General features: G+C 40.4%; 1 protein-coding gene across 6 annotated transcripts in view; it reads right to left on the bottom strand.

Annotated features, from left to right (window-relative positions):
* ANKRD44 (ankyrin repeat domain 44) overlaps positions 1-21,371 on the bottom strand; it is a 477,800-nt gene that overhangs the window by 34,112 nt on the left and 422,317 nt on the right. For all 6 annotated transcript variants that reach the window (XM_030208682.1, XM_030208683.1, XM_030208686.1 and 3 more), the window contains 2 exons: positions 8,164-8,309; positions 1,759-1,841 (listed from right to left, as the gene is read on the bottom strand). In XM_030208682.1, the coding sequence (XP_030064542.1) occupies positions 1,759-1,841; positions 8,164-8,309 (229 nt within the window). The remainder of the gene's footprint in view (positions 1-1,758; positions 1,842-8,163; positions 8,310-21,371) is intronic.

Genomic DNA, 21,371 nt, shown 5'->3' with positions numbered 1-21,371 from the left:
CTCACTAGCTCCTGGGACGTGGGTTGGGTGCAGGACTTACCACTTCCATGGCTGCTACTCCAAGCAGGCTATCCTGCAAAGGACACTTTTAATCTCCCCTCTAAAAGACAAACACTTCTATTAGATCAGCAAACAAGGAACCAGACAGCTTGGGATCTTCAGCAGACTGAGTGCCCTTACACGTCCCCATCAATAAAGTAAGAATAAAAAAATGTTCCAGGCAAAAGGTTCATAGTGTTCAGCAACAAGTGCCTGCAGCCATCTTGGATTCCCCACCAGCTAGCAGCTCTATTTATAATTACAAGCTTTGTGCCAGGTACTTGCTTTCCGTCTTCATAGCTTTAACCATATTCACCTTTTCAATAGCTGATCTGCTTGTGTCTGGGCAAGTATTTTTTTGTCTTCTGGAGAGTGTTTGGGCTCAGAGAAAGGGGAAGGTCAGTGGATTTTCCTGTGTCTCCATACTAATTCATCACTACTGCTTTGCATTGCTATAGCTCCCAAGTCAGACATCCATAATGTAACCTCACTATAGTGATGAAGGCCCCATCTGAGTAGCTGAGAAACATTATTCCTTAGAGGGTCTGGGATTGCCACTCTTCTTTTGCTCTAACTAGTCTCATGTCGTCTCATTTAAAGTTACAGCGATGAACTGCCAAGTACACCAGGAAAAATATATGAACAAATGATGTGAACTTTTAGATACCAAACAGCATGCTTGCTCCAAATGTCCGATGTCCTATTACTCAAAGAAGTAGGTGCTCCCTCAACTTAGCCTTTTGAGTTTCCCTCTACTTTATTTGTTAGTGATATCTTCTAATGAGCTACAGGAGCATAGAGGTAAAAATGGCAGCATAAAGTTCAGGACAGAATATAAGCAAGCTGAGCCTTCAGTGTGGAAATGCTCCAATAAGGAAAATGTCAACTCTGTGTACTTAACATTCAGCAGTTTCTGTTCCTCCCTGAAAAGGCAATCAGTGTTTGTGTGAAAATCTGTGAGGGACAACCTTTTGTGTGACTTAACCTTAGTGATTGGTGTTATGTACGACATGTTCAGTGTCCTACAGGGTGGAGTCCTGACCTACATCTGTATCCGCCAGCCATCTGCTTGCTGCCCGACGCTGGAGGCCACTGGGCCTACTTCTGGTTGTGAGAGTGTTTATCGTACAGCCTGCAGTATTTCAGGCATTTTTGTTTCTGTTCTGGCTTGACCATGCTGCATCAGTGGCAGTTCTGACTGCCCTTTGTCAATGTATTATTACGAGCAAGCATGGAGTTGGAGGTGACACAAGTCAGAGCAGCAGCTCTGACAATGACCTGCTAGGTGGACAACCAAGTCAAAATGGCATCAAGGTCCTGTGTAGCTCCACTCCCAGAACAATGGGTGAGTTTCTTCAGACCACTTGAGTGGTTCTTTGGGCAGATGGCTGGGTCCTGGCTGTTGTGCTATACAAGCATTTTTTGGTACAATGCTTGTATAGCATCTGGCCTTCTTCTGTTTTCTCTAGGATCTTGAGAGGTTTGGTGAAGAGAAAATGGTTTCAATGATTTTAAGACGATTGGTTGTATAGTCAAAAAAACATTGAAGTGGCAGAAAGCGGTGGCTACAGCTTAGCTGTTTCTGCACTACACTTATTCTGCTGGCTTGGGAACTCACATATCCAAAGGACCCCTTTCTGTCCAAATGCTAAGATAAACATGGCAATCAAATCCAGTAACATAAGTACTGTCAGTTACTACGTACTCTTTTATACGTACTTTACTGCAAGCAAGGTGCAGGGGTGTATTCGAGTCTTTATCCTTCATAGCCATCTCAGCCTTAGCACTGTTCACCAGAATATCTGCAATACAGGAAAAAGCATGAGGTAACATTTCAACAAAAAGAATACACCTAAAATTTAAAAGGACATAAAAAAAAAATCCATGGATAGCATCCACTGCAATATGTGCTGCACAGGCTATGCATAAACAAATTTACACCACTCAAAAGTAGTAAAAATTGTAGACTAAAACATGTGCTGAGTTACCTAGCAAGATAAACTAGATGCATATTGGAGTTCTCTATGATGTCACTGAAGCAAGATACATAATCTGAAAGTAAAGCTGCTAAACACGGAGATCCAAACCTCCAATATCCCCCCCCATCTTACTCTCCCCCCCCCCCCCAGGTGATCTTGAGCAAATCTATTCAATATTCAGCTTACTGGCTTTTTATGAAGGGACATTGTGTACTGGACCTTGCATTGCACCATGCATACAAATAAAGCTTAGTAAATTATGATTAAACAGGAAATCCTTTATGCCATCTGGATATAATTGTATAAGCCACTTGAGTATTTACAACAGTGTTTTCCACACTCTACCAGGCACTTTTAGGAACTTATAAATTACTCTGGCAAAAACAGATGTGCACTATTGTGGACAAAGTAATCATCTGGCAATCGGTTTGACCACTTTTTAATACATTTTCCATGTAGGTGTTTTATTTCATTATCAGGGGACCAGTTATATGAATAGTGATCCCTCTCAATTGGAGGTCTTTTTGATGAATAAAAAGAGGTGTACATTTATCTTTTTGATAAAAGATGGGGAGAGGCGTTGGGGTAAATTATCCTCAGTGTAAAAGTTAATTTCAAGCCCAAATATTGAAATTCAGTTCTCTGTGAAGAGATGTATTGTTTTTCCTCCCTTTTTTGGTATACCGTATTTTCGGATATAAGACGCACGGACCATAAGACGCACCTAGGTTTTAGAGGAGGGAAATAGGAAAAAAAAAATTTCCTATTTCCCTCCTCTAAAACCTAGGTGCTCTGGTGCGTCTTGTCCGAGTTTGGATCGCCCTCCCCTACTTACGTGACGCGATGTTCCCTGGTGGTCTAGTGACGTCGGGGCAGGAAAGAGCCCCCTCTTTCCTGCCCAGCGCGCTGCTCTCCGTGTTTCCTGACTGCTTCCTGACGGTCTCGGCGAGATTCAAAATGACCACCAGGGAACATCGCGTCAGTAAGTAGGGGAGGGCGATCCAAAACTCGCTACCTTCGGACTATAAGACGCACCCCCCCATTTTCCTCCCAAATTTTGGGGGAAAAAAGTGCGTCTTATAGTCCGAAAAATACGGTAATTTATTTTCCTTTAAGAAAAGTATTATTTCCTTTTGTACTAGAAAAACTTAAATAAAAGGTAAATGTAAAAAGAAAAAAAAATTGCCTATTAGAAATGTGATGCTAAGAAAATATAAATCCTACTTTTATGTGATAAACATGTGGAGTGCAATTCTTTAACAAGGTACCCATATTTAGGTGCCCGGAGAGTACCCAAAGGAAAACAGACACCGCCTTTCATTTACAAAATACTAGCATAACAGGTCAGAGCCATGCTTAGAATTAAGGCACAACTACTTACACCATACATATAGCTGGTTAAGTGCTCACACCTAAATGTTGGAAATGAGCACTTAACTTATACTATTTTATAAGTTATCCTCCAGATTCTATGTATGGCACCGAGAGTTGAACACGGATCTAAGATCCGCGCACAAATTATTTGCTTGTGAGCCAATTAACTGATAATTATTGCAGTTAATTTTAAATAATTTAAATTTGCACGTGCATCTCCCTGCGCCCTATTCTATAACCCCACATGCCTGAATTCCCCAGCGTGCAACTTAAAAAGGAAGTGTGGCCATGGAAGTTGCCAGGATTTATTTCTGCATCAAAATGCCTGGAGTTGGGCGTCGGCACTTAACCAGGTTTCAGCTGGCATAAATACTGGTTCCCAACTTCTGGCACAGGAATGAGCTCTAACCACCCTATATTCAGCGCTATTTAACCAGCAAGAATGGCTGCTGATCGGTTAAATAGCGCTTAACCGGCTATCTGCTGATATTCAGCGGGGGATAACCAGTTATCCCCCGCTGAATATCCCCAGTTAGCGGCTAGCAGATAGCTGGTGTATATCTCCCGATATAACCGGCTAGCCGCCTATTTTTAAAGCCAATTTTTCCCGCGCATCCTATGTGTGTGTGAGTCATGCCCATGCCCTGCCAAGACTCCACCCATGTTCACATGCTTATATTACATAGCATGTAAATGACATGTAATATATGTGCATATTTACAAACCAGCACATAAGCAGAATTTTTGCATGTACATGCACATGTGCACACATGTACAAAGAGCAAAACCGGTGGGAATGACCAACCAAAGGAACCAGCACGATGATTGCAAGAGTCTTTATTGAATACCAAGCAAGGGTCAAAAGTGGACAAACACAGGTCATGTTTCAGCAATTAAGCCTTCCTCAGAGTCCTATATATTTAGTAAACAGGCTTACACATACATGCCGTTATTCTAAACATTTATGCATGCAATTGGTGCAAAAAGTTTAGCATGTACTTTATAGAATTATCTTCATAGACAGCAGTTTTAGGTTGAAAGGGCAAGAGGACACCTACTTTGGGCCTATTTTATAAAGACAGATAAGCACCTATATGTCTTCATAAAATTGTCCCTGAAAGCTGCAGCCATACCAGCTCAGGACCAGTGTAAATCTTTGTGTGTAAACTGTGCTCTGAAGATGCCTACACTAGAGTATGTGTGAAATGGCTACTGTGCCTACTAGTACATATGGGAGATTTTACACACACATATGATTATATATGCATGAAAATGCAATTATAAAATCACCCCCATAGGCAATCTCAGTAGTGGAGAAAGAGTTGTACAGGGGCGAGATGGAATTCAGGCAGGTCTCTTATAAAATACACATAAGCAGTGATGCTTGCCAGCACATACACATGCACAGTTACTCCTGCTTTGGAGAAAGTTTAACCATGTGCCGCAGCTTTTGGGAATAGGGGTACTATTTTATAAAGACAACATATTGTACTTATGTGCCTTCACACAGCAGGCACCCTGGTATAAACGTACCTTCCATGGGGGTAATTTTATAAAAACACTTAGCAAAAACTAATGGCAAAATCCACAAACTGAAGAAGTGGAAAGAGATACACCCATATAAATCACTTTAAGTACTTATTTTAAAAATGCAACCTGTTTCCTGTATAGAGTAATGTTTTGCTGCTGTGTTAGTGTTTATTTGGACACCATGCTGCAGTGTGATAGAAGATAAGAGAGGAGGGGAGGAAGTGGGGGACATGAAATACTTTATGATACGTCTGACCACGTGGATAATGTAACAGCTCTGCTCTGGCCGGTATATGGAGTAAATGGATGGGATGTATAATTATTGTGGGGAAGTTATAATAAAAGCTGTTTCATTAACGGGCGGGGGGAGGAGGGGAGAAAATGGCGGGGGGGGGGGGGGAATTATTGACATTTGGGGGAAAGCTGGTGGACTGTTGTATTTGTGCTATGCATTCTGTAAGCATACTCTTAAAGATTTGTATTGTTATTTACGTCAATAAAATAGTTTATACATAAGTACTTATGTTAAACGACTGACCGGCAGGGGGAAAAAAAAGACCTCCGACTGCATAGAGTTTTTCTCCACTAAATCATATATGGATTAAAATAACTGACTTTTAGTGATAAATCAATCATCGGTCAAAAAACCTCCTTCCTGCCAGCACCACACAATTTAATCATACTGGTCTATTTATTTCAAAAACAATTTTCGTTTTATATTTTTTATTCTCTTTTTCTTCTTCTACAAACTATAAAATTATTATTGCTTCTATGGAGATGACATCAACCCTCCATCTTCTTAAAAAAGCAGCAATTAATCTAAAAAGGTCAATACTTTCAGTGACACTTATCTTATATATTCTGGATCCCAACAGGCGCCCGTTTCACAAAGGCTTTGTCAGGGGATCAAATCCAGCTGTCACTGTTTAACCCTCTACCTATGGGGTATATACAGGACATGTACATCTAGAGGACCTGTACACATTTACGCCATCTTTGGAGCAATTGAATTTGGGTATAACTTGTCTGGAATGTTTTTACGTTTGGGGAGCGTGCCAGGTGCCCTTGACCTGGATTGGCCACTGTCGGTGACAGGATGCTGGGCTAGATGGACCTTTGGTCTTTCCCAGTATGGCACTACTTATGTACTTATGTACTTATGTGCCCTACTGGGACTGGATCTGGATGCCTATTTTTAAAAAGACAGGGATAAAATAGGAAATGTCTTGGTCTTTCAACACAGACATCCTGTTATTAAATTACCACCCCCCCTTACATAGGCAGCTTGTAGGAGGGGCTGGTTGTAATATGTACTTGATAATCTGTGATTTGGAACTGGTAACCAATTGGATGTGTCATGAAGAATGTTTATGTTTGTTTTAGTCTCTCTTTTCTTGGTTTTGGAAGGGTGATCCTTGCAAAATTGGATTTTAAGAAGGAATTGGTGTGTGTGTAGGGGGGGGGGGGGGGCTGTGGTCTTGGGCCTGAACTGAGGCAAAGCAGTGATGCAAATGATCTAGTGCTTATCCAAGTTTACACCAGAGGCAGTTGCCTTTTCACTAAATCTGGGCTTGAACCTGTGATTGTTTAAGGCTTTGTTCACGTGCTACTGCCTGACCCCTTTTCAATGCCATTTCTGTTTTATAAAGCTGTCTTGGTTATTTTCCTCCTAATTCTATAAACTTGTGTGCCCAAATTTATGCTTAGCACCCAAATTTGTTAACGCAGTTTACAGAATAAGGTCAGCTGTGTGCAACTTACTTCAATTAATAGCCAATTATTAAATTAAAAGCCAATTATTAACTTAAATTGGTGTTAATTGGCACCAACACACTCAAATACCCTTAGTTGCTATTCTAGAAGTTTTGTGTGTAAATTCTATCACGTGCAGCTTCCAGAGGGGTATGGATGTGGGAGGGGCCTAGATGAATCAGGGGCATGCCCAAATAAAATACTAGGAGTTGCACACCTAACTGGTAACAGTTATTCGTGAGTGCTTACGCCAGCCTTTGACATGGCATAAGTGCTTGCGCCTACAGTTCTGCAGAACTATGGACTTCTATTAGTATTCTATTAATGGCAGTTCTTTACAGAACTGCTGGTATAGAATTCCCGGTTCCTGTGCATCATCCCAGCACCTAAGTTTTATTATTTATTTATGACATTTTTACTCCACATTAGCCCGAGAGTGACTCAGGTTCGATGTGGCTTACATAACAAACAATTAAATGAATGGTACATATTAAAATTTACATAAGCTGATTATAAAGTACAATAAATAATGCTGCAACATTGGCTTTGTAAAACAAACATAACATATGTGATGAATTAACCTAGATGCAACTGTTCTTAAGAAGATTAAATTATAATTTAGTTTATAAACAAAGAAGTGAAGATGAATAAATATGGGTACAATTAGGGCTAGATAGGATTAGGGAGGGAAGAAGAAGTGTAATTAATTGTATGAATGGACAATGTTCAAATAGAACTCTGTTTTCTGAAAGGCTGAATTGATAAAATGAGTTTTCAGTAGGTTTCTGAAGGACAGATAATTATCTTTGTATTTAAATTTTTTTTGGTAAAGAATTCCAAATGTTTCTAGACATATAAACTGGGGGGGGGGGTTACAATAGGGAGAAAAGGAATTCAGACAGTCACCCCCAGCAGAAACATGACAGCAGTGGGTTAGTAACCATCTAACGTAGCCAGATCTGACATTTTGAGGAGGTCCAGAGTTAACATGGGGGGGGGGGGGGGGGGGGGGGACTAGACATATATGCGTGAGTAGTGCTTAGTATACTAAATAATGCCTTAGAGTGCACTTGATAACTGATTTCTACTACTACTACTACTACTATTACTACTTGACATTTCTAGAGCGCTACTAGGGTTACGCAGCGCTGTACAGTTTAACAAAAAAGGACAGTCCCTGCTCAAAGGACCTTACAATCTAATGGACAAAATGACAAGTTGGGGCAGTCGAGATTTCTTGAATAGAGGTGAGGTGGTTAGGTGCCAAAGGCGACATTGAAGAGGTGGGCTTTGAGTAGGGATTTGAAGATGGGCAGGGAGGAGGCCTGGCGTAAGTAAACAGTCTGTCCTGAATCAACATAAACAACATACACACTTATGGAAACCTTGGAAGCACTAACATTTTTAAAATTTTGGAACTCATTCTTAAATCTACCCCTTTATGTGTTTCAATAAATAATTATTTTTTCAAAAGCACATAGGTACCTACCTATAGCACCCGCATGCCCATTTTCTGCCGCCATCATCACTGGCGTCTTCCCTGAATTATCTGCAGCATTTACTTGTGCATTGTGACTTAGGAGGAGCTGTAAGCATTCCAAGTGACCAGTGAAAGCCGCTGCGTGCAATGGCGTTCTAACAGAAACAAGGTCCAAAAATGTCATGTTAGTCACAACCCGTTTCAAGAAGCATGGATTCTGCCTGTCTCCCTGCACATTACTTCCCAATGAACCTAAAACCACAAGTGAGAACTGTCAGGAAATTACAATTACTCAGCTCCACACTAAATGGGAAATTAGTTAAAAGAGATGCTAACAATTCAGAGAGCAGAGAAAATAGAAAATATTTTTTAAAAAGATCTGTGGTGATAAAACAGTGGTCTGGACTCACATGCTTCATGATACATTGTCATTTTACTTCATCAAAATTTTCTACCCTGCCCTTTTCAAAAAATACAAGCCTAGAGTGGCTCACATCATCACACACAAATAGAGAGAGTAATACAGCATACATAGAGAGTATACAAACAAAAAAGCAACACTGGGCCTTTGCAAACCAGGCGGCTTTTTATAGAGTTTTGCCTTCGCGAGTGCGGCGAACTGCGATTATAACTATCTAATTTTGGGGCACTGAACCTACACCATGTGTATGTCACAGAGCTATTTTTTGACCCCTGAAGCAGGCGTTGTTTAATGCCGAAACACGGCCCGTGTCAGGTCACTCACTAATAAAGAACTTAAATTGTCCCAGTCTTAAAGGCCCAGTGTTGCTTTTTTGTTTGTCACATCATCACACAAAATACAACTTACTTCTGATTTCTGGCTGCATTAGTGATTTTGTTAAAAAAAATGGTCAGCAGTTATACAGATTAACGTGGACTGTATAAATCACTAGGGAGGTGATTCTACTAAACAGGCACCTAGAAGGGTCCAGATAGGTGCCTACTTTCCTTTATAGGATACTAGTGGAACTGGATATATGCATACATATGCGATTAATCCAGAAAAGGAGAGGCAATAGAAGTGTGTAGATCACAACAATCAAAGAACAGAGCAGATCTCAGTCAATGTTCAAAAACCACAAAACTTTATTAAAAATAACCCAACGTGGCCATGTTTCACCTCCCAAGAGGCTGTGTCAGGGCAGTTACTTTACACTACTAATGTCCAATGGGCACAGACACCTAGCAGTAGTTAGCATCTAGCTGCACTGAATCAAGAAGGAGCAGCTTTGTTTTTGAAACTCTGATTATCAAGAATTTGTGCAGCAGCTGAGAGCAATTCAGTGCTACTAGATGCTAACCATTGCAAAGTTTATATACCCACAGGGACCCTATTAGAGAGTGATTCAGTTCTGCTAGATGCTAACCACTGCTAGGTTTATGCGCCTGTAGGAACTCTAGTAATGTAAAGTAAACCCCCTGATGCAACCTCTTGGGAAGCAAAATGTGGCCACGCTGGATTATTTTTAATAGTGTTGTGGTTTCTGAACATTAATTCAGATCCATTCTGTTCTTTGATTACATATACACTTAGGCATGAGCACTTAGAGATGGTGTTAAGTGTGAGCACCTGACTATGGGAGATATGCGCACAACTGATTGTATTCTCTAAGTTAGGCGCATAACTGTATGCTCTGCCCAGACCCCACCCATATGTATGCCCATCTTACAAACTGCACACTATCAAAGATATGCACCTTGTAGGGGTATTTCCCTGTGATCTCACCTGAGCTTATACAAGCCTAATGCATTCTGTTACAAACAAGATGGCTGCTACAACCTCTGACCTGAACATTTCTGTGTCAGCAAGATCCAGCTTTTCAGCTTATGGAAAATCACTGGCAGGCCTGTCTCATCCAAGGACATTCTGTGTTACCACCACCCCCTGATATCACCCTGAGAAGCTGAGAGGGGAGTGAGACCATGGCACCAGAAAGCTACCATTTCAAGGTCACAAAACAAAGGACTCTTCTTGCCCATGTAGTGAGCTGGACAAGATCATGATTGGTCCCTGCTGTCACCTGACCGAGAGGTACTAAGAAAGCGGGAACAGAAGAAAGACAGTTATTTGGGGTTGGTCAGAGACTATCGGAGAGTTTAGACTGGCAAGAAAAGGAAGAAGACCTGAAACGCCTGTGAACTGCATATCTGGTGAAAATACTCTTTGGGTTCAGCTATACCAGCTCTGAAATACGGCACGGAGTGACTGACACCTGCTATCTGCAGAGAGACCCTGCACTATATCTAAGACTGACTCGCTGGGAGGACAGCTCGAGTCTAAGAAGGAACCTGCATCTACTTCATCGTAAGGCTGCCAGAAAGCGTGGTGAGATGCAGTGATTTACTTTCTATAGTCTGGGATTTGTGATTGGTGTTTATCTAGGAAAGACTGGTTACGTCATAGCTCCTGGTCAGGAGATTGCTGCTAACCTTTGTATTTGGCATAAGAACCATAGTTTAGGTTACGCTGAGTAGATCAGTTTTGTTGAAGGTATTGATTGGAACTTGGTTTTTGAACAATTTTTGGTTGTACCATAAGTGTGTATAATATATTTATATACACCTTTGATAGTTTTACCCCTGACGCAGCCTGAGGGTGAAACGTGGCCACGTCGGGTATTGTTCCAATAAACCTTTTTGACCTTATTCTGCTTTTCTGTTAGTTTCATTCCTTAGCAATCTAGTTCTGTTGTATTATTAGCAAGTTCTATATATATTGTTGTATTTTGCTAAGCCTTGCTACAGAGTTATTCTATATTTGTATATCTTCTTTATCTAATAAATCTAATATATATCAGCTGGCTTTAGTTTCGTTTCTCTCTCAGAAGCCTTGGCTAGGTGCCAAGCCAGGTTCTATTATTCCCTAGACAGAGTTCAGAATATTTTGCTTTAGCATAGTTCTGTAATTGGAACCTGGGCATAAATGAGTCTGTTGGGAATTTTTTCCTATAAGAGTTATTTATGACTACCTACAACCTTCCCCCCCCCCCCCCCCCCCCCCCAATATGCAAAAGCATTTAACCGGGAAGCTATCCCCCACTGAATACTGCTGGTGCTGATTTTCAGCCGAGTTTAGCAGCCAAATATGACCGCTTGAAAACGTGGAATCATCTTTGGCCGGTTTCAAGATAAGTAGTTCTGAGTATCTGCTTAGCCGGTTATGTGTATAATTGCTGGTGTTCTGTTCCTTTACATGTGTAATCATCTAGTTTATAGAATCACTCCCTATATGGCCAAAATTAATCTGGCCAAAATGGGGTGGGATTTGGGTAGGAGAAAACTTTATAAATAATGTTGATATTCAGCAGTTATTTGTACAAGTGATGCGGTGAAATCTCATACAGATTTAGGGTCCATGACTGCAGGAAGCCCCAGTCCAGGACCCTGGCTGAGGACTGTTGATGATTGCTTCAATAACCAGGCTAAGTAGGGAGGGGACATGAAATAGGCGCATGAAGACAAACTGCCAGGTCACAAATAGAACAACCCTGGTTCCTTACAGATACTTTACTTGATATGGTCTTAAAGTTCCAGGTAGCCAGATTTGAATAAATAAAATAAAACAAACAAACATACTTCACACAAATATAAGAACAAGTGGCCCAATATTCAGCTAGCATTTAACTTAGTCCATATATTCAATGCCATTATTACTGCAGAGGGCAAATTTATAACAGGGCATCTAAGTTACATCAAGTAGCCACCAGCTTAGGCGCAGTTTTATAAAGACACATAGGCCTTGTGTGTCTTCATAAAATACGAGTATACATGGCAGAAAATTCCCCTTGAATTATATCTGCTGAGTAGCAAGTATAAATGTTCATGCACAAAATTTACAAGTAACCAACATGCATACTTGAGAACTCTGAAAGTGTAGTGCCTAGATGCACCCTCTGGCTATGCCTACTGGGAAAGCACGTGCCTTCTTGACAAGGCACATACACTTAAGGTCATCAGTATTTTATTAAAGGGTTTTTATGCGCATATGCAGTCACATACAAGTGAAAATGATGTCATAAAATTACCCCATAGAGGGTAGCTTTATAATTTTTTTCCCCACAGGCAAACCCTGTTTTACCATGGTAGAAGGTTTTTATAAAATTACCCCACAGTATACACACATAAAAGTTTGCGTAGTGACAAGAAGACACCTACTTTTATGTGAGCTGTATGTAGGCAAATTCAGAGGTATAATTTGGTCATAGCATGGGTGTAGTCAAACCCTCTGCTCTCATATAGGTGTAAATATATTTGAGTGCATTTAGCTGCAATTGTGGCAGGTTTTGTGAGGCTATGTTATATGATACAATACAGTATGATACTTATAAATTGCCAACTCCCAGTAAGATGGTTCAAAGCAGTTTGCAAGCAACAACAAAGGAAATACACTAGTTACACATATGGGGCCAGATCCTGTATGGCGTCTGAAAAACCTGCAGTGTAAACATTCCTGCTTAAGCATGTTCTAAAAGCAGCGCCTAGATTTAGGCGCGATATATGGAATACGCTTAGCTGATATCACAGCACCTAAAACTATGCATATCCATTTCCAGCAAAAAAAAAAAAAATGGTGTAAATTTTGGCATGTAGATTTACACACAGTGGGCAATATTCTATAACAGTGCATGTAAATTTTGGAATGCCCATGAAATGCCCATAACCACGCCCCATTTTGCCTGTGTGCATTAAAATTTAGGTGCAGTGCGTTACAGAATATGTTTAGGGATTTGTGCGCGTAAATTCTAATTGTTGCCAAACAGTGCTCATTAATGCTTGTCAAGTACTGTTAACAATGCTGATTGGTTTGTTAAGCCAATTAAGTTATGCGTATTGTTATAGAGTACGCTTGGATTTTGGTACGGAATGCTAGGTGAGCTACATAGAATCCGGGGGATGATTTCTGAAAAAGATAGGTTTCAAGCCTTTACAAAAAGACAGATAAGTTGGCATTGTTCTAAGTTTAATAGATGAAGAACACCAAAATTGAACAGCCTGATATACAAAGGCTGACTGCAAAGAACTTTTATATTTAATTCCATGGAATGAAGGAAAATAAAGAAACAGCGAATCGCCCACCCTAGAGGTGGTAGAAGATAATAAAAAAGAAAATAGCCTTGCTAGATAATCAGGGCAACATCCTTCAAAAATCTTGTAAACCCAACAAGCCAACTTAAAAGAAACTTGGGCTTTTATAGGAAGCCAATGAAGTCCTATCAAACCGCCTCTTGCCAAATATTAGTTTTGCTGCGGTGTTTTGCAAGATCTGTAATTTAGCAATAGAGGAAGCAGATAAAAGGCTATATAAGCCATTACAATAATCTAAATAGGATAAAATTATAGAATGAACTAAAATAGAAAAATATTTTTCAGTAAACAATGCACAAACATTCCTAAGTTTATGTAATTAAAAAAACCCAAAACCAAACACTTTAACTACTGCTATTACCACCTGATAAAGAGGTATCTAGATAAATACCAAAAGTCTTTGAAACCTTTTCAACCTTCAAAGTTAAACCATCAGGTAATAATAACTCTGTAGGAATTAGGGACTTGATATGATGTAACCACAAAAGCTTGGTTTTATCTTTGTTTAATTTGAAACCATGCGCAGCACTCTGTTTTTCAATACTTTGTATACAGTAACAAATACAAGAAAGCAGAAAATATGTCATCCAAAATCGAAATAACTAAAAATATATCATCAGCATATGAGAAAAACGTAACACCCATAGAAGAAAAGAACATAAACTAGTCATAAATATGTTAAATAGTGATGGAGAAAGTGGAGAGCCCTGGGGGACACCACAAGATGGACTCAAATTGGCTGAAAGCTTATTGGCCATTTTGACTCTATAATGTCTGTGAATAAAGAATTCTTCCATCTTGCCTAAAGAGGGGCATTTTCGAAAGGGACTTCCTCGCAAAACATCCCAATCCAGGGGCAGGGAAACCTGTATTTTCGAAACAAGATGGACATCCATCTTTTGTTTTGATAATACGGTCAGGGACGTCCAAATCCTGAAATTTGGTCGTCCCTAGATTTGGTCATCCTTAGACTTGGTCGTTTCTGATTTTTGGCGAGAATCGAAACCAAGGACGTCCATGTCAGAGACGGCCAAATGCAAGCCATTTGGTCGTGGGAGGAGCCAGCATTTGTAGTGCTCTGGTCCCCCTGACATGCCAGGACACCAACCGGGCACTGCAGTGGACTTCATAAATTGCTCCCAGGTACATAGCACCCTTACCTTGTGTGCTCAGCCCCCCAAAACCCACAACTGTACACCACTACCATAGCCCTTACGGATGAAGGGGAGCACCTAGATGTGGGTACAGTGGGTTTGTGCTGGGTTTTGGAGGGCTCGCTGTTTCCTCCACAAATGTAACAGGTGGGGGGATGGGCCTGGGTCCGCCTGCCTGAAGTGCACTGCACCCACTAAAACTGCTCCAGGGACCTGCATACTGCTGTGATGGAGTTGAGTATGACATCTGAGGCTGGCAATCAATATTTTGAAAGATGCTTTTTGAGGGTGGGAGGGGGTTAGTGACCACTGGGGGAGTAAGGGGAGATCATCCTCGATTCTCTCCGGTGGTCATCTGGTCATTTTGGGCACCTTTTTGTGCCTTGGTTGTAAGAAAAACAGGACCAGGTAAAGTCGTCCAAGTGTTCGTCAGGGACGTCCTTGTTTCTTTCGATTATGGGTCGAGGACGTCCAAGTGTTAGGCACACCCAAGTCCCGCCTTCCATACGCCTCCGATACGCCCCCTTGAACTTTGGCCGTCCCTGCAAAGGAAAGTAGTTGGGGATATCCAAAATCGGCTTTCGATTATACCGATTTGGATGACCCTGTGAGAAGGTTGGTTTAGGGGGAAAGATAAGAAGCTCAGTCTTGGTCACGTTTAGTTTCAGATGGCGTTGAGACATCCAGGCAGCGATGTCAGACAGGCAGGCTGATTCTTTGGCCTGAATTTTGGCTGAGATTTCTGGTGTGGAGAGGTAGATCTGGGAGTCATCAGCGTAAAGATGATACTGAAAACCATGGGATGAGATCAGAGTACCAAGGGAAGAAGTATAGATGGAGAAAAGAAGAGGTCCCAGGACAGATCCCTGAGTCCAAGAATTAGTTGGGTCTATTCTACACCTAGTGAACAAAGACATTTTTCCAGAAGTACGAGAGATCAGAGACAAAATAAAGTGTAAACTTGGCTACAAAAAGACCTGACCAAGGGATATGTTTCCAAATAATATCTCTAATTTGTAGAAGTGAAAAAGATCCAGGAAAAACTGACACCCAATCTAATGCATGAACTTTCTCGTGGGTAACCTGGAGATCAGAGTATTAACAAACAGGTATCTAATACTGATTTAAAAAAACTGACAACATTGATCCTTACTATCCTTTAAGTGAAAATTAATGCCTCCCAATAATACTTACGAATTGAAAGTCATCAACTGTTGTAACAAAAATAAATAAATAAATGTCTCACTCGTTTGCACGGCTCAGGAGTTTGATAAACCAACATAAAACCAATTGGTCCTGGAATAGAAGCGTCGGACAATTTACAAAGAAAGAAGCTTAAGTCTATTAATGCAAAGAGAATCCATTAATGAAAAGAAAATCAATTAAGACTAAGTTATAAAATGCTTTATAAATTACAGCTAAATCTCCATCTTTTTCATCTGTTCTAGGAGAACTTATTTATTTATTTATTGCATTTGTATCCCACATTCCCCCACCTATTTGCAGGCTCAATGTGGCTTACATAGATTTGTTAACATTGTCAGGTGGGCAAAATCATTAAAAAAAAACAAACAAACAAACAGAATCTGACTCATGTAGCCAAGTTTCAAAGGATAAAAACAAAGCCCAGCTGCAACTCGTCAATAAGGTCCCTAAAAATAACATGTTTGTTCCGAACTGATCTGCATTGAAATAGATGCAGGAAATTGGCTGACAAGGCAACTCAGTAACTATGTCTGTTATAGGTGGACAACTAAGACATCTAGATTTAAATTTAGGTTTGACAGATTTAGGGTTTAGCAGATTCCTTATAATGCTGAAATGGTCTATTACCAATTATGACCTCAATAGGTCTATCAAGATAGTGCAGTGGCTGCGTACTAACATTGCCAGTAACCAGATAAGGTTTTTGGTTTACCCTTGCCTTTCTCTAACACAGCAGACAAATAAACAGATAATATCTGGCAATTCAATGATTTAAATGACCTGATATTATTCATTGCCTATGTCTAGTTTACCAAAAAGCACATAGGCAAGCGGTCTGCAAGCTCCAAAACAGCAGAAAAGAAAAGAAAAGCAGACCCACATAACAAAATAAAACAAAATGTATTCAGCACTGATAGATAAAATCAGCATATAATTTTCCTCTAACTGTGCTAATCAAAAGTGTAACCAAACAACAAATCTAACCGAACAAAGTTCAAAATACAGTCTGCAAACTTCCCAAATATAAAAGGAGGAAACAGACCTCAGTGGTAGTTGATCACTCAACAGATGACATAGAATCTACCTCACAAGATCAACCGTTAGTCAAAAAACCTCCATATCATTATACATTTACATATAAGTAAATAAGTATTGCCATACTGGGACAGACCGAAGGTCCATCAAGCCCAGCATCCTGTTTCCAACAGTTGTCAATCAAGGTTACAAGTACCTGGCAAGATCCCAAAACAGTACAAAACATTTTAGGCTACTTATCCTAGAAATAAGCAGTGGATTTTCCTCAAGTCCATTTTAAAAATGGCTTATAGACTTTCCTTTTAGGAAGCTATCCAAACCTTTTTAAACCCCGCGAACTGCTTTTACTAATTTCTCTGGCAACGAATTCCAGAGTTTAATTATACATTGAGTGAAAAAATATTTTCTCCAATTCACTGTAAATTTACTACTTTGTAGCTTCATTGCGTGCTCCCTAGTCCTAGTATTTTTGAAAAGAGAAAACAAATGATTCATGTCTACCCGTTCCACACCACTCATTATTTTATAAACCTCTATCATATCTCCCCTCAGTCGTCTTTTCTCCAAGCTGAAAAGCCCTACTCACTTTAGCCTTTCCTCATAGGGAAGTTGTCCCATCCCCTTTATCATTTTTGTCACCCTTTTTTGTACCGTTTCTAATTCCATTATATCTTTTTTTTAAATGTGGTGACCAGAATTGCATACAATTGGTATGCGGTTGCACCATGAAGCAATACAAAGGCATTATAACATCCTCATTTTTGTTTTCCATTCCTTTCCTAATAATACCTACTATTCTATTTGCTTTCTTAGCTGCCGCCACACACTGAACACAGGATTTCATTGTAACATCAACGATGACACCTAGATCCTCCCTTTCCTTAGCTGTCGCCGCACACTGAGCAGAGGGTTTCAACGTATCATCAACAATGACACCTAGATCCCTTTCCTGGTCAGTGACTCCTAATAAGGAACCTTGCATTACATAGTTATAGTTCGGGTTCCTCTTTCCCACATGTATCACTTTGCACTTGCTTACATTAAATGTCATCTGCCAACTGAATGCCCAGTCTCCCAGTCTAGTAACGTCCTCTTGTAATCTTTCACAATCCTCTTGCGATTTAACAACTTTGAATAACTTTGTGTAGTCAGCAAATTTAAGTACCTCTCTAGTTACTCCCATCTCTAGATCATTTATAAATATGTTAAAAAGCAGAGGTCCCAGCACAGACTCATGGGGAACCCCATTAATTACTCTTCTCCACTGAGAATACTGACCATTTAACCCTACTCTCTGTTTTCTATCTTTTAACCAGTTTTTAATCCACAATAGAACACTACCTCCTATCCCATGACTCTCCAATTTCCTTTGGAGTCTTTCATGAGGTACTCTATCAAATGCCTTTTGAAAATCCAGATAAACAATATTGACCGGCTCACCTCTATCACATGTTTGTTCACCCCTTCAAAGAAATGTAATAGACTGGTGAGGAAAGATTTCCCTTCATTAAATCCAAGTTGGCTTTGACTCATTAATCCATGCTTTTGAATATGCTCTGTAATTTCGTTCTTTATAATAGTCTCTACCATTTTGCCCGACACTGATGTCAGGTTCACCAGTCTATAATTTCCTGGATTACCTCTGGAACCTTTTTTTTTTTTTAATCGGCATTACATTGGCAACCCTCCAATCTTCCAGTACAATGCTTGATTTTAAAGATAAATTACATATTACTAGGAATAGTTCTACAAGTTCATTTTTCAATTCTATCAGTACTCTTGGATGAATCCCATCCAGTTCAGGCGATTTGCTACTCTTCAATTTGTCAAATTGCGCCTTTACATTTTCCAGGTTTATAGAGATTTCATTCAGTTTCTCTGACTCATCAGCTTTGAATACCATTTCTGGCACCGGTAGCTCTCCCAAATCTTCTTTGGTGAAGATCGAAGCAAAGACGTCATTTAATCTCTCCGCTATGGCTTTGTCTTCCCTGAGTGCCCCTTTTACCCCTCGGTCATGTAGTGGTCCAACTGATTATTCCGCCAGCTTCTTGCTTTTAATAAACTTAAAAATATTTTATTATGCGTTTTTGCCTCCTATGCAATCTTTTTTCAAAGTCCCTCTGCCTTCCTTATCAGCGCTTTGCATTTGACTTGCCATTCCTTTTGCTGTTTCTTATTATTTTCAGTCAGATCCTTCTTCCATTTTCTGAAGGATTTTCTTTTAGCTCTAATAGCCTTCTTCACCTCACTTTTTAATCATGCCAGCTGTCGTTTGGTCTTCCTTCCTCCTTTATTAATATATGGAATATATTTGGCATGGGCTTCCAGTATGGTATTTTTGAACAGCATCCATGCCTGATGTAAATTTTTCACCTTTGCAGCAGCTTCTCTTTTTTTTCCCCACTGTTCTTCTCATTTATCATAGTCTCCTTTTTGAAAGTTAAATGCTAACGTACGATCACTGTTATCAAGCAGCCCCAGAACCATTACCCCCGCACCAGATCATGCGCTCCACTAAGGTCCTCTAGTTGGCTCCTGTACCAGCTGCTCCAAGTCTAGAGAAGAGTTCAGAGTGTGATACTTGAGGTCGTGCAGCACTACTTGCGGTGCTTCCTGCCATTTTTTAAACTGCAACAGAGAATATAATTTGACATCACCACAGCATGTGATACAGACAAACATGGCCGTGTCGAGTCGTTGTTGTTGACCAATAAATCTTCTAGACCAGTACAACATTCACTATCCTTTCCCCTTTACACATGGAATTTCAATCCATAGGGATTCCAAGATGTGCTTTGTTTCCTGAATTTTCAATCTATTTGATAATTCAAGGCCCTCCCTCTACCAATTTGATATAATTTGCAATATATTCTAACTCTTTCATTTTATTTTTTAGGCTTATGGCATTCGCATACAGACATTTCAAACTATATTTGTTGTTCCTATTTACATGTCTTCTCAGCAGTTGACAAAGTTAGTTTGCAATCTTTTGTCTGCTTTTTATTTAAAGACACCTGGTCTACTATGGTCTCTATTGCAAACTCGCTATTGGGATACCCTCTCTTCCCTGTTTTGGTGATATCTTTGAAATATATCTTGTTCCAAACCATGCACTTTTGAACAACTGTTGGCCTTCCCCACAGGTTCTAGTTTAAATGCTGCTTTCTCCCCTTTTTATGTTTCAACTATTTTATTGACACTTGAATATACAATACATCACAATAATAATTGCAGTATAACAGAACATTTAAAACGTGCAGTGCTTAAACCACCTAACAGTTCAACAGTATCAAACGTTATTGTTTATCCCTCCTCCCCCCTCCAACCCACCCATATTGTCTTTGTACTTGCTGGAGCATGTTAATTGTTTGCCAGATGGGCTGCAACATTTGTCCAATCATATCTCTCCATGTAGCTAGAAACCACCCATCCTCTCAGCATCCGGACTCTGTCGGAAGGGACGCCTCATTAACATTCTCCCCTTTTTAAATGCCGATGCCAACAGCCTTGATACCACCCTGGTTAAGGTGGAGTCCATTGTTCTGGAATATGCTCCCCCTTCCCCAGAATGTTGCCCAGTTCCTTACAAATCTAAAACCCTCCTCCCTGCACTATCACCTCATCCACACATTGTGATTTCGGAGCTCTGCCTGTCTCTTGGGTCCTGTGTGTGGAACAGGAAGCACTTCTGAAAATGCTACCTACCCTAGAGGTTCTGGATTTGAGCTTTCTACCTAGGAGAATAAATTTGGCTTCCAGAACTTCTTTCCCATCTTTTCCTATGTCATTGGTCCCCATATGTACAAAGACAGCCGGCTCCTCCCCAGCACTATCTAAAATCCTATCTAGATGACGTGTGACAACTGCCACCTTCACACTAGGCAGGCAAGTGACCAGGCGATCCTCACGACCACCAGCCACCCAGCTATCTACATGCCTAATAATCGAATCACCAACTACAACAGCCATCCTAACCCTTCCTTCCTAGGCAGAAGCTCCTGGAGACACATCCTCGGTGTGAGAAGATAGTGCATCCCCTGGTGGGCTTGTCCTGGCTACAGGATTACTTCCAGCTGCACCAGGGTGATGCTCTCCCTTTAGAAGACCTCCTACCTCCAAGGCAGCACAGGGGCTGCCAGACTGGAGTTGGGACTTCTCTACAACGTCCCTGTAGGCCTCCTCTATGTACCTCTCTATCTCCCTCAGCTCTTCCAAGTTTGCTACTCTACCCTCAAGAGAACGGACTTGTTCTGTGAGAGCTAGGAGCTCTTCGTATTGAGCAACATTTACTGTTTTCTTTAATTTAGTGTCTCTGTTGAAAAACCTAATAATGCAAGCAGGGAACTTATCTTGCTAGAGGCTCAATAGAGCCACCCGTTTTGCTTCGTTAAGCTTCTTCAGGAGCACGTCCCTAGCGTTAAATACATGTAAAACTGGATCTAAAATTAGCATAATTCTGTGATTTGCATGTATTTAATGCTGGGAACTTGCTCCTGAAGAAGTCTAAAGAAGCAAAATGGGCAGCTCCATTGAACTTCTAGCAAGATAAGTTCCCTGCTTGCATTATTGGGTTTTTCAACAGAGACAAAAAAATTAAAGAAAAATAGTAAATGTTATAAATCGATATGGAGGTTTTTTGACCAATGATTGAATCTTGTGAGGTAGATTCTACATCAGCTGTTGAGTGATGAACTACCACTGAGGTATTTTCCC

Source organism: Microcaecilia unicolor, chromosome 7 (genome assembly GCF_901765095.1).
Source record: "Microcaecilia unicolor chromosome 7, aMicUni1.1, whole genome shotgun sequence".
Lineage (NCBI taxonomy): Eukaryota > Metazoa > Chordata > Amphibia > Gymnophiona > Siphonopidae > Microcaecilia > Microcaecilia unicolor.
The sequence above is the reverse complement of the archived record's forward strand: the minus strand, read 5'-3'. Positions and strand labels throughout refer to the sequence as shown.